We start from the raw sequence: 12318 nt of genomic DNA on the forward strand, positions 1-12318 counted from the left end.
AAATGGACAGTAAATTTTCAAATTACCTATTCTTTCCACAGGTTCTATTTCTGCTGATGATTCACTAAATTCACTCATACCATTCACATTTGTAGCAGCAACTCTGAATTGGTATTTCTGGTTTGTTTTAAGACCAGTCACGGTGAACTCAGCATTCCTCAGAGTGGCGGTTGTATGTGGTCGATACCACTGTTCACTACCTTCTTCTTTCATCTCAAGAACATAGCCTAAGATGTCAGCACCACCATCATATGTGGGCTTTGACCATGCTAAACTTATGCTGTGCTTAGTAGTATCCACAACTCTTGGAACTGAAGGTGATGCAGGGGTATCTTTGAAAAAGAAGAAAATACGTTTCACATTGGTGCAGATAACATTTTATAGTCAAAAAATATTTTCAAACAGCTAACTCTGGGAAATGTATTTAAGATGAAGTATAACTCTTTTTAAGTTTACTCTTATACTAACTAGCTCTGTGACTTTTTATGTGGTTATGAATTTCTTATTTGAAGAGTCAATGTGAGTTTATACTCAAATATTATAAATAAATATTAAAATATGTTTTAAATATGGTAACTTACATGTTGGTTCTTTACATAACATGTACTGTGAAGCTTCACTAGGTTCACTGTTTCCAGCAGCATTCACTGCAGTGACACGGAATTGGTACTGGCACCCTTCCATGAGACCAGTGACTTTCAGTCTGGTATCATAAATGGTGTAATCTCTGTTCACTCGCGTCCAGCGCAGACTTTTCTTTTCACGTTTGTCCACCAGATAGTCCTTAATCTCACTGCCACCATCTGATTCTGGTTTTGACCACTGAATAATGATATGTTCCTTGCCGACACTCACTTCTTCAGGAGCACCAGGCTGTGTTGGAATAGCTATTTTTTTTAAAGGTGAAAAAAAATATTATTTAGCACGTTGTTTATCTATGGGAACTATTTTTACAAATTCTGATACTGAATGGAAGGTAGTAACACTCACTGAAAGCATTCCTGGCAATCACAGGTTCTGATTCAAGTGGAACACCTGGTCCATATTTGTTGACAGCTCTCACACGGAAGATGTATTCATTATTTTTAATAAGTTTTGTTACCACAGTGGATAAAGTCTGGCATTCAGCCTCAACGATAACCCAGTGAAGTCTGCTGGTTTCACGCCTTTCTATGATATAGTGAGTGATTTCTGCACCCCCGTCTTCCTCAGGAATGTTCCATGCCAGAGTACATTTCTCTTCTGTTACTCTGCTAATCATGATTTTGCCTGCACATGGACCTGGTGAATCTGCGTAGGGATCAAAATAAGTGTTGTAATTAGTGGCTAAGGAAAAGCATCTCAGTCTTATTTAAAAGAACGTGGGGTTTTTAGTATACTAAGTATGAATATTAATCATGGGATACATACCAAGCACTTTGACGAGAACAGAAAGTTGTTTCATTCCACTGGCATTTTTAACTGTTAGGGTATATTTTCCACTATCACTTCTGTCACAGAACTTGATAATTGCAATAGCTCGTTTGCTGGTGTATTGCAGAGATATCTTTTCACATAGCTCCAGTTCCCTGTCACCTTTGGACCAGAAGACTTTTGGTTCTGGTTTCCCACCAACAGCTGCATCAAGAACAAGATCCGATCCAGCCCTAATGCTCAAAACTTCTCCCTGCAGTCTGGCATCAAGTTCGGCCTTTGGTGGTGCTGGAAAGAGAGATTTGAAAAAAAATTACATGACAGTACTAAAAATAGGACATTATGTTTTTAATTGTTCCAAGTGAATATTTCTTACAGTATTCGTCTTTGCAAATGACAGCACCAGTTGATTCAGATCCTTTGCTAATCACACCAGCAGCATTCTTTGCTAGTACACGGAATTCATAGGCTTCATCTTCACCAAGAGCTGTCACCGTAAAAAAGTTTTCGGAGACAATGGTATAATTGCATTTCAGCCAGCGTCCATCACCAGATTCATTATATGGTTTGCGCTCTATAATATATCCGATAATTTTGCTTCCACCATCATAAAGTGGGGGTGACCAGCTCAGTGACACTGAAGATCTGGTGACGTCTGTTACTTCTGGTCTTCCTGGTGGATCTGGAGGAATAAAACAGAAAAAATGAGAAATGCAATTCTATTTTAGTTTAAGTAACAATGTAACTGCAAAAGTAGTACTTACCAACTGGATTTTGAGCCACTACAGGTCTGGAAGCTTCACTAGCTTTGCTAACACCTGCAGCATTTAGAGCATAGGTTCTGAACTGATATTCTAGGCCTTCTACCAACCCTGTGACTTTGTAGTTGCATTCACAGCATGGCACTTTGTTCTCTTTCACCCAAAGAATGGTATTGCGCTCCTTCTTTTCCACCCAATATCCAATGACTTTGCTGCCACCATCATGATAGGGTTCCTCCCAGCGAATGGCCATGGCAGTGGCAGACACAGAATAGACTTCTGGCCTTGAAGGTGGGCTTGGTGGGACTAAACACAAAAAAGATGGGGAGGAAAATATTAGTAATTAGAAATTCCACAGTCAGAGAAAAGAACAAATTTTGAGGAGTGTCTCACTTACCAAATGGATGCTCAGCAACTACTGTTTTTGATTCAAGCGGCTTGCTGACACCAAATCTATTTTCTGAGCTTACTCGGAAACTGTACTCTTGGTATTTTGTGAGATGAGTGACTTTAATCTGTGTTCGTTTCACACTGGAGTTTACCAGCTGCCATGCTGTTGTGCCAGACTCGCGTTTCTCTACAATATAGTTTGTAATGTCACTGCCACCATCATCTTCAGGTTCTTTCCAGGTCAACACACAGGACTCAGCAGAGACAGAAGATATTTCAATTGGGCCAGTGACAGGACCTGGTCTTCCTATGACTACCACTGTGACAGCAAATGTTTTCACACCAGCAGTGTTTTCAAGTGTAAGGTAGTATTTACCAGAGTCACCTCTCATACTGTCCTTTACAGTCAGTATGGTTCTGTCTTTTGTTGTCTTGATAGTCACTCTCTCAGTTTCCTTCAACCTCATCTCCTCAAGTTTCCATGTCACTTTTGGAGTTGGGCGCCCACTGATTGGTATATCAATAGTAAATGTGCTTCCAGCCTTGCATGTTATGAGCTGTCTGCTTATATCACTGAGATCTGCTGTTGGTTCAATTTGTGGCTCCTTAACAATAACAGAAGAGAAAGCTTCCCTTGGCTCACTGTAGCCGGCATCATTCTTTGCCTTCACCCGGAACTCATATTCAGTGTTCTCCACAAGGCCTTCAACAGTGAAAGTAAGTTGCTTGGTTTGTCCAGCTCCAATCCAGGAGTCAGATCCTTTTTGTTTCATTTCAAGAAGGTATCCAGTAATACGGCTACCGCCATCATGATCAGGTTTAAGCCAAGCTAAAACTACAGAAGATTTGGTTGTATCAACAATATCTAGTCTCTTAGGTGGAGCAGGTTCTTCTGTGGCTACAACCGGTTCTGTTAATTCACAAGGTTCACCTACACCATATTCATTTTCTGCTGACACTCGGTAGTAATATGGCACACCTTCTGCCAGATCCGTGACCTTAAAGATCTGTCGAGTGCATTTTGAACTCACTACTTGCCAGCTACGACGACTTGCTTCACGTTTTTCCACAACATAGTGATGGATACGAGAACCTCCATCCAGAACAGGAGCATCCCACATTAAAGTAATAGATCCTCGAGTCACATCTTTAAATGTAATAGGACCTGGTGGACCAGGTGTGTCCAAAACCTTGACAGTAAATGTAATAGACTTACTTCCACTGTTGTTTTCCACAGTAAAGACATACTTGCCAGCATCATTTCTATTGCATTCCTCCACAGTCAATGTGCTGAAGGAATCAGTTGTTTGAATGTCAGCACGCAAGCTGAGATTAGCATCTGCTTTGGACCACACTGCAGTAGGAACAGGCCTTCCAGAGAAGGCAATAAATAGACGAATGCTTGCACCTGCTCTTACAATATGAGTCTGCTTGAAGTTTGCATCAATATCAATTTCAGGTGCAGAAAGCCTGTCCACGGTTTGGACTGAAGCAGGAACTTCACAACTCTCTCCTTTGCCAGCGCCGTTCACAGCACTAACTCTGAATTTATAGTGTTCTCCTGCCTCCAAATCTACAACAGTATATTTAGTAGCGATAACAGTCTCTGCATTGACTTTCTGCCATGCTTCAAGGTCAGCTTTGCACATCTCAATGATGTACCCAATTATTTCCATGCCTCCATCAAAAACTGGCTTTGTCCACTCTAAGCTTACACTAGTCTTTGATGTATCTGTCACCTTTACAACATTAGGAGCACTTGGTGGGCTGACTGGTTCTCTACATTTAATCAGCTTTGAAACATCACTTGGAGGTCCAACTCCTGCAGCGTTTTCAGCCATGACATGGAACTCATACTCATTGCCTTCAATAAGGCCAGTTACTCTGTATCTGTTCTCAGTAATGGGCCTCTTACTGGAGACTTTAACCCAGCGCATGCTCTTCTTTTCTCTCCTTTCAAGAATATACTCATTTATCTCGCTTCCACCATCTGACTCCGGTCTTGCCCATGTAAGTGTGATACTGTCTCCTGTTACGTTGGTAGGCTCTGGAGTTCCTGGTGCATCAGGAAGAGCTGAAAAAAAAAAAAAGTCATTAGAAAGACAAGATGGTAACTCCATAGATGTTTGTACAGAATGAGGTGGAAACTTACTGTAAGGTATTTGTGCAATAACTGGATCAGACTCCAATGGTCTGCCAACTCCAAATTTGTTCACTGCAGAGATGCGGAACTGGTACTCATTGCCCTTAATTAATTTAAGTGCCGTGTAGCTGCAAGCTTCACATTTATCTTCAACTAATGCCCAAGCGATCCTGCTGGTTTCACGTTTTTCAATTATGTAGTGAGAAACAGAAGCACAACCATCATTAGCTGGAGGCTCCCACCATAATGTGACTTTTTCTCCAGTGATGTTTGTGAATCGTATTGGTCCACCAACTTTTCCTGGTGTGTCTGCAATATTAAAGGTTCAGAGTTATAAACTTCCTGACATTAGAATAAAATACTATTTTTAAAAAGCATGCTGAAAGTGTTTGGTATAGTACCTTGTACTCTGATGGTAATATCTTCTCGTTTAGTGCCTGATGCATTTTTGGCTTCTACTGTGTACACTCCACGATGATCCCGGATAGCATCTCTAATGAAGATTGTACTATATCCAATAGCTGTAGTAATTTCTATATTCATTGTTTTCTCTATCTCTTTACCATCCTTAAACCATGTCACTTTAGGTACTGGACGTCCTTTGATTAGAGCTTTAACTCTAATGCTTTCTCCAGCTTTAACAGTAAGGCCTTCAAAGTGCTCAGCACCAAATTCAATTGTTGGAGCAACTAAAAAAGGAAAATATAATTAAATTTGCATGCAGTAAAGTATTTTTCTGGATACTCTTCTAAATGTACAGATTGTAAAAGCTTGTAATATATAGAATTCTTTCACTTAGAAAATGGCATTCTCTAAATAGCAGTTATTATATGAGCTATATACTTATTTTTCCTGTAAGCATCCATAAGTACCTCGTATTAATGATAGATGAAAAATGCTCTTCATATGTGCTGTTAATAGTATGCAAAGCCACCTGAGACCCATTTCAATTTCTAAGTTATTCAATCCATCAGAATATTACAGTTTATGCTTTCTTTCCAATTTTGCTGCTGTTATTTCTGCTTATCCAAGAGAAATGTAGAGTGCCATGCCTTTCAGCAATTGATTATGTATGTCTGCCAGATTTGGCTCTTTAATTTAGACCTTCCCATCTTGGAGTGCAAACATAAATGTTCTGAATTGAATGGAAAGATCTCAGTAACAAGTTCTTTGCCCATTGGCTTCCCATTTCCTGTCAGTACAGCCAGAACTCTATCTGGCTGCAGTACCCAAATACAAGTGTATTAGAAAATAATTCTTACCGTTTTCATCTCTGGTCATGATATAGCCTGAGGACTGTGAAGGTGGGCTGATTGTACCAACAGCATTTCTTGCAAGCACTCTGAATTCATATCGGTCACCTGCACTGAGTCCCGTAACCGTATACTGGCATTCACTGACATCAGTAAAGTTACACCGCAGCCAACGGTCTGTTTTTCCCTGCCGTTTCTCAATGCTGTAAGCCACAATCTTACTGCCTCCGTCACGCAGTGGGGGGGTCCATTTCAGGGTGACTGTTTCCCTGGTGACATCAATGTAATCAGGAGTACCAGGTGGGTCTGAAAGGAAAATAATGAATTATTTTTATTACTGCTTACCATAGTCTACAAGAATAGAATTTTCTTGGATGAGTGATTGATCATTCACTTACCCACTGGAGAGACTGCCAAAGTAAATTTGCTTGGCTCACTAGCTCGGCTTAGACCTGCAGCGTTTTCAGCATATACTTGGAACTGGTAATCCAGGCCCTCAAGCAGTCCAGTAATCCTGTATTCTCTGCTAGATATTAATGCAACATTAACCTTCTGCCACAAAATACTGTTTCTTTCCTTCTTTTCAACGTGGTACCCAGTAATCTCTGAACCACCATCAAAAGCAGGAGCATCCCAAGATATTGTCATTCCATCAGCAGTTACATTGTATACGACAGGCTTGCCTGGGGCACCTGGTGGTCTAAACTGATGCTTTGCCACAACATCTGCTGAGACAAGAGGTGGGCTCACTCCGTATCTATTTTCTGCACGCACTCTAAACTGATATTCAGTGTCTTTAACAAGGTTTGGCACTTTGAAGGTTGTTCTTGCAGCGCTTGAACACACCAGCTTCCAGTTCATTTGTGAGGTTTCTCTCTTCTCAATACTGTATCCAGTAATTTCTCCTCCCCCATCATCCTCAGGAGCTTCCCATGACAAAACTACACTATCTGCTTTGATTTCATCTAGTCTTAAAGGTGCTTTTGGCTTAGATGGAGGACCAAGAGTGATAACAGTAATTGTGAATGATTTTCTGCAGACTACATTATCAAGAATTAAAGTATATTTGCCACCATGCTCCTTTTTCACATTCTTGATGCTTAAGCTTATCTTGTTTTCAGTTTTCTTGAAACGAAGTTGTTCTGTTTCTTTAAGAGGGAGGTTGTCCTTGAGCCAGCTCATTGACGGCTTAGGTTTACCTTTATAGGGCAATTCAATGTGCAGGTTATGTCCAATTCTTACTGAAATCTGTCCTCCAGGAATATCAGAAAGGTCAGCCTCAGGTGTTATTATAAGTTCCTTCACTGTAATGGGTCCAACAGTAACAGAGTCACTCATGCCTTTTTCATTTTTAGCAAAGACTCTGAATTCCATGACAGAAAGCTCTTTAAGTTTTTCAACTACAAATTCACAGCTCTTGCTTGTGCCTGCATATGTCCACTCTTTCTCTTCCTGAAGTTTCTTCTCAATAACATAGTCTGATATAATGCTACCACCATCATAGTCAGGTTTGCTCCACTGCAATGTAACAGAACTCTTTGTAGAGTCTTTCATTGCTAGGTCTTTGACAGGTCCGGGTACATCTGCAGCTTTCACGGGTTCAGATGTCTCGCAAGGTTCTCCCAGTCCAATTTCATTTTCAGCAAGAACACGGAAGAAGAATGCAGTCTTCTCTGACAGGTTAGTTATCTTAAAGGTGGTATTTGAACATTTTGTTGTAACAGTTGACCAGGCCCTCTTTGTAGCATCTCTTTTTTCAACAACATAATTTGTTATTTCAGAACCACCATTAATAAGAGGGGGCTCCCATACCAGTGTAACTGTTCCACGAGAAACATGCTTAAGCTGCAGCTTCTGGCAAGCAGAAGGTGTGTCAAGTACTTTTACATTCACAAATGATGATTTTGCTTCTCCAACTCCATTTTCAATTGTAAGGACATATTTTCCTGTATCGTTTCGGGTAACTTGAGGAATAATAAGTAGTGTAGATGATTCTGTGTTCTGAATTATATATCTTTCATCAGTTCCAAGATTCTTGTCACCCTTTCTCCATGTGACTGTGGGAGGAGGTCTTCCTTTAAATGGAATCATTATTTCCACATCTTCACCTGCTTTAGCAACAATAGATGTCCGGAGAGCAACATCCAGATCAATCTCTGGTGCCACTGTGGAAATAAATAAAAATCAATAATACTTACTTGGAATGTAAAATAAGAAATGGTTTAAAAAAAAAAAAAACCCAACCAAAATCCCCACAGAAAAATGATGAATCACTAAAAAGTACAGTACCAAGAATATCTTTAGCTTGAACAGGTTCCATCATTTCAATAGGCTCTCCTTGTCCAGCACAATTCACAGCAGAGACACGGAAATAATAATTAACACTTGGCTGAAGGTGTGATACAACATACTCAGTTGTTCTCACTTCTCCCTTAGAACTGACTACAGTCCATTCTTGCTCTTCACCTTCCCTTTTCTCCACCACATAGTTGGTAACTGGACTTCCTCCATCATAAGTAGGTTTAATCCAGCCAAGGGTGACAGATGTCTTGGTTGTATCCACAACCTTCAGCTTTGTTGGTGAGCCTGGCTTATCTGTAAATGATAATTTAGGGGGGAAAGACACCAATCAGAATCCATATTTACAATTAATCATAAAGAGGAAGAAAATATGCCCTCCATTACATTGGTGCAATCCCACACTAATTGCTCATTGTTCATTGATTTCTAACCAACTGGAAATACTGCATGTTGTATCTTACCAATAGGATCTGCAGCTTTGTAGAAGTCAGAAGCTTCAGAGAACGGACCTTGTCCAGCTGCATTGACAGCACAAACTCGGAAATGATATTCGCTGTTTTCAGTCAGACCTGTTACTTTCTGTCTGGTGTCCCGAATACTTTCTTTAGTAACCTTGAACCAACTCAGACTCTTCTTGTCACGCTTCTCAAGAAAATATCCTGATATTTCACTGCCTCCATCAGCTGTGGGCCTATTCCAGACAACGGTCATAGAATTCTTGGTTATCTTTGTGACTTCTGGTACACTAGGTGGTCCAGGTGTAACTGATTAAAAAATGATATGTCAGTAGATCAGTACTAGTTACCGGTAATACACAAGACAATTCAGTAGTGTAAGTTATTTTATATGTTTCTTACCAAATGAATTTTTGGCTATAACAGGTTCAGATTCGAGTGGATCACCAATTCCAAACTTGTTCACACCACGGACACGGAACAAATATTCATTTCCTTTGATGAGTTTTGTTGTAGTTATGATACATCCCTCCAGTTTTTCAGAAATTAAAGACCAAACAACCCGACTTGTCTCCCGCTTTTCAACAACATAGTGTGTTACAGGTGCACCACCGTCATCTGCTGGTGGGTCCCACATTATTGTAATCTTTTCAGCAGTGACTGTCTTAAACTGTATAGGTCCAGTTGGAGGTCCTGGCTTGTCTGTGAAAGGCAGAAGAAAGAAGATGTTAAGTATTTATTACTGAGGTATTGTTTAATAGTAAAATGCAGTGACATCTCAAGACCAAGTGTCATACCAAGTATCTGTAGTCTAATGTGGGCTGATGCTGAACCCATAGCATTCTTTAGTTTTAATTCATAGGTGCCACTGTTGAGTCGATTTGCATCCTTGATGAGTACAGAAGCAAATTCTGTTGTGTTTTCAAATGACACTAGTGCACTGGTTTGTACCTCGTTGCCATTTTTGAACCATTCAATTGTGGGTATAGGCTTGCCTGAGATGCCTAGTTTTAGCTTAACTGAAGTTCCTGCTTTGTATTTCACCACTTCTGTATATTCTGGTGGCACATCTATTTCCGGTGCACCTTAAGAAAAAAATAAGAGTAAGTTAAAAACATGCTTATTTTAGCCCTGTATTTAATAAAACACCATAATAATAGTACTTTATTTAAGATAATATTTACAGACATTTGATAAATACAGATCAAATATAGCATATTTAAAATTATAAACCTAGACCAAGCTAAAACCAAGACAAGACAATCGCATGTATAAATATAATCACTTTGGCCATGGGGCATGGGCAGACTTCTGTTGCTCAGAGAATAGATACCGTAAGACTTTAAAAGTGCAGATACAGCCAAAGATGTTCATTACAATCATGCCCAAATGCTCACAGTCATTCAAGCTTCTTGAATCAATCACTGTAAACTAGCCTGCCATATTTAAAAGACTATGTATCTACAAAATGGTACTGCCTTTAAGCTTTCTGGTACCGCAAAATGATACCATTATATCATTGCAAAACACTTACCATATGTATCAACACATGTGATAGGACCCACAACATCGGAGGGATTACTGATTGAACCAACGGCATTCTTAGCAAAGACACGGAATTCATACCGGGAATTCTGTGTCAGACCAGATACTGTGAACTGAGTCTCGATAACATTGGTGAAGCTTGCTTTTGTCCATCTGCCATCTGGAAGATCACGTTTCTCTACGATGTATCCAGTGATCTTGCTACCACCATCAAATGCTGGCTTCTGCCAGGAGAGAGTGATAGCGGTCTTGGAAATATCTGAAGCACGGACATTTCTTGGTGGTTCTGCAGTAGGAAGCATAAGAATATTGCCAATGAATAACAGCTGGTTTGAATATTGGCTTACTGTACAGAACAGACTATCATAGGGGAAACAAAATGGTTGGGCTTCTTTATTTTCCACAGAATACATACCGCAAGCATCAATTGCAAGGACTGGATCAGAAGCACGACTTGCTTTTCCAATGCCAGCTGCATTTTCTGCATAAACTCTAAATTCATAGATAAGGCCAGCGCTGATGGTGGTGACTTTGAAATGAGTGGTACGAATAAGGGTCTTGTTAGCCTTCTGCCATAATATGCTATTCCTGTCTTTCATTTCCAAGTGGTATCCGATGATAGCATTACCACCATTAGTGACAGGTTCATGCCATCCAACAGTAATACTCTCTCGGGTGACATTAGTGACCCATGGTGTAGAAGGAGGGCCAGGGGTAGCTGATGATATCAAAAGAAGTGGTTAATTGTTAACAAAATTACATTTTCAACATCAGAGCATTAAAACATCAACTTATACCACAAGAAGCATGTTACTCACTGTAAGGAAGCTTGACAACCACACACTGTGAGTCTATGTGGTCACTGATGCCAAAGCGGTTCTCAGCTTTGATGCGGAATTGGTATTCTTCTCCTGTCGTGAGCCTCATAACTTTGATAACAGTTCTAGCAACAGTTGCAGACACTTCAGACCAAGCTGCAGTACTTGTCTCTCTTTTCAGTACAATATAGTTGGTAACTTGACTTCCACCATCATAAGCTGGTGGTTGCCATCTGAGTGTTACACTCTCTTCAGTGACATCGCTCAGGACAACAGGACCAACAGGAGGACCAGGTCTATCCAGCACAACGATATTAACAAATGATTTTGTGGTGCCACTTGAATTGGCAGCAGTAATGTCATATCTGCCAGCATCAGCAGCCACACTTTCTTTAAGGTTAATGACAAGACTTTCTGCAGTGGTTTCTGTGTTGAATCTCATGGTAGGCTTCAGTGGAACACCATCTCTAGACAGTGTCACCTTTGGCATTGGTTTTCCAGAAATGGGAATTTCAACTTTCAGGTTTGATCCTGATCTAACATATACAGTGTTATGAGGGAAGCCTTTCATGTCAATCTCAGGAGATTCTGAAAAACAAAACCGTTTCAAACCATTAAAAAAATGTTCTGTCTTTTAAAATATGGATGCAATTGAATGTGTATCATCTTTTGTCTCATGTCAGGAAGCATACCTAATTGTTCTTTAACTGTAACAGGGAGCAGAAGTTCCTTAGGATCACTTAAACCAGCTTGGTTTTCTGCATACACCCTGAAGAAGTAGTCAGTGTTCTCCTTAAGACCATGGACAACATGATGAGTTGTCTTTACAACTGCACACTTAACCCATTTTTGCTGTCCTTTCTCCAGAGCTTCAATGAGGTAGCTCACAATTCTGCTTCCACCATCATGTTCTGGTTTTAGCCATGATAGAGAAACACTGTCCTTTGTGACATTTGTTACTCCCAGTTTTTCTGGTGGGCTGGGTTTTTCTGAGGAAAAAAGTGCAACAGATTAAACAATATAGAAAGCATTTACTTTTTATATTAGTAATTACACAGGAATGCCATCTGGATCAAATTTATATATTTTACAAATTTGTGTATTAAAAATACTTTAAGTAGAATGCAAGAATTTAAAATTTAAGCTATTATTTAGCCCTTTTTCATTTGTTAAACCACAGACAAACGTACAAAAAAAATTACCCATTTTACTGTTAGTGGATTTAAAACTTTTTTACAT

The 12318-nt window shown here is 39.9% G+C and overlaps 1 protein-coding gene across 1 annotated transcript in view; it reads right to left on the reverse strand.

Moving 5' to 3' along the window:
• TTN (titin) overlaps positions 1-12318 on the reverse strand; it is a 106816-nt gene that overhangs the window by 16216 nt on the left and 78282 nt on the right. The window contains exons 106-124 of the mRNA XM_027896710.1: positions 11772-12068; positions 11080-11667; positions 10677-10979; positions 10251-10547; positions 9514-9801; positions 9119-9418; positions 8723-9025; positions 8250-8555; positions 6359-8125; positions 5970-6266; positions 5109-5396; positions 4717-5016; positions 2572-4638; positions 2178-2480; positions 1790-2095; positions 1411-1701; positions 991-1290; positions 582-887; positions 27-332 (exon numbers count right to left, since the gene is read on the reverse strand). Of these exons, the coding sequence (XP_027752511.1) occupies positions 27-332; positions 582-887; positions 991-1290; positions 1411-1701; positions 1790-2095; positions 2178-2480; positions 2572-4638; positions 4717-5016; positions 5109-5396; positions 5970-6266; positions 6359-8125; positions 8250-8555; positions 8723-9025; positions 9119-9418; positions 9514-9801; positions 10251-10547; positions 10677-10979; positions 11080-11667; positions 11772-12068 (9213 nt within the window). The remainder of the gene's footprint in view (positions 1-26; positions 333-581; positions 888-990; positions 1291-1410; positions 1702-1789; positions 2096-2177; positions 2481-2571; positions 4639-4716; positions 5017-5108; positions 5397-5969; positions 6267-6358; positions 8126-8249; positions 8556-8722; positions 9026-9118; positions 9419-9513; positions 9802-10250; positions 10548-10676; positions 10980-11079; positions 11668-11771; positions 12069-12318) is intronic.

This window comes from Empidonax traillii, unplaced genomic scaffold (genome assembly GCF_003031625.1).
Source record: "Empidonax traillii isolate 1590-97213 ecotype Southwest subspecies unplaced genomic scaffold, ASM303162v1 scaffold513:size879593, whole genome shotgun sequence".
Classification (NCBI taxonomy): domain Eukaryota; kingdom Metazoa; phylum Chordata; class Aves; order Passeriformes; family Tyrannidae; genus Empidonax; species Empidonax traillii.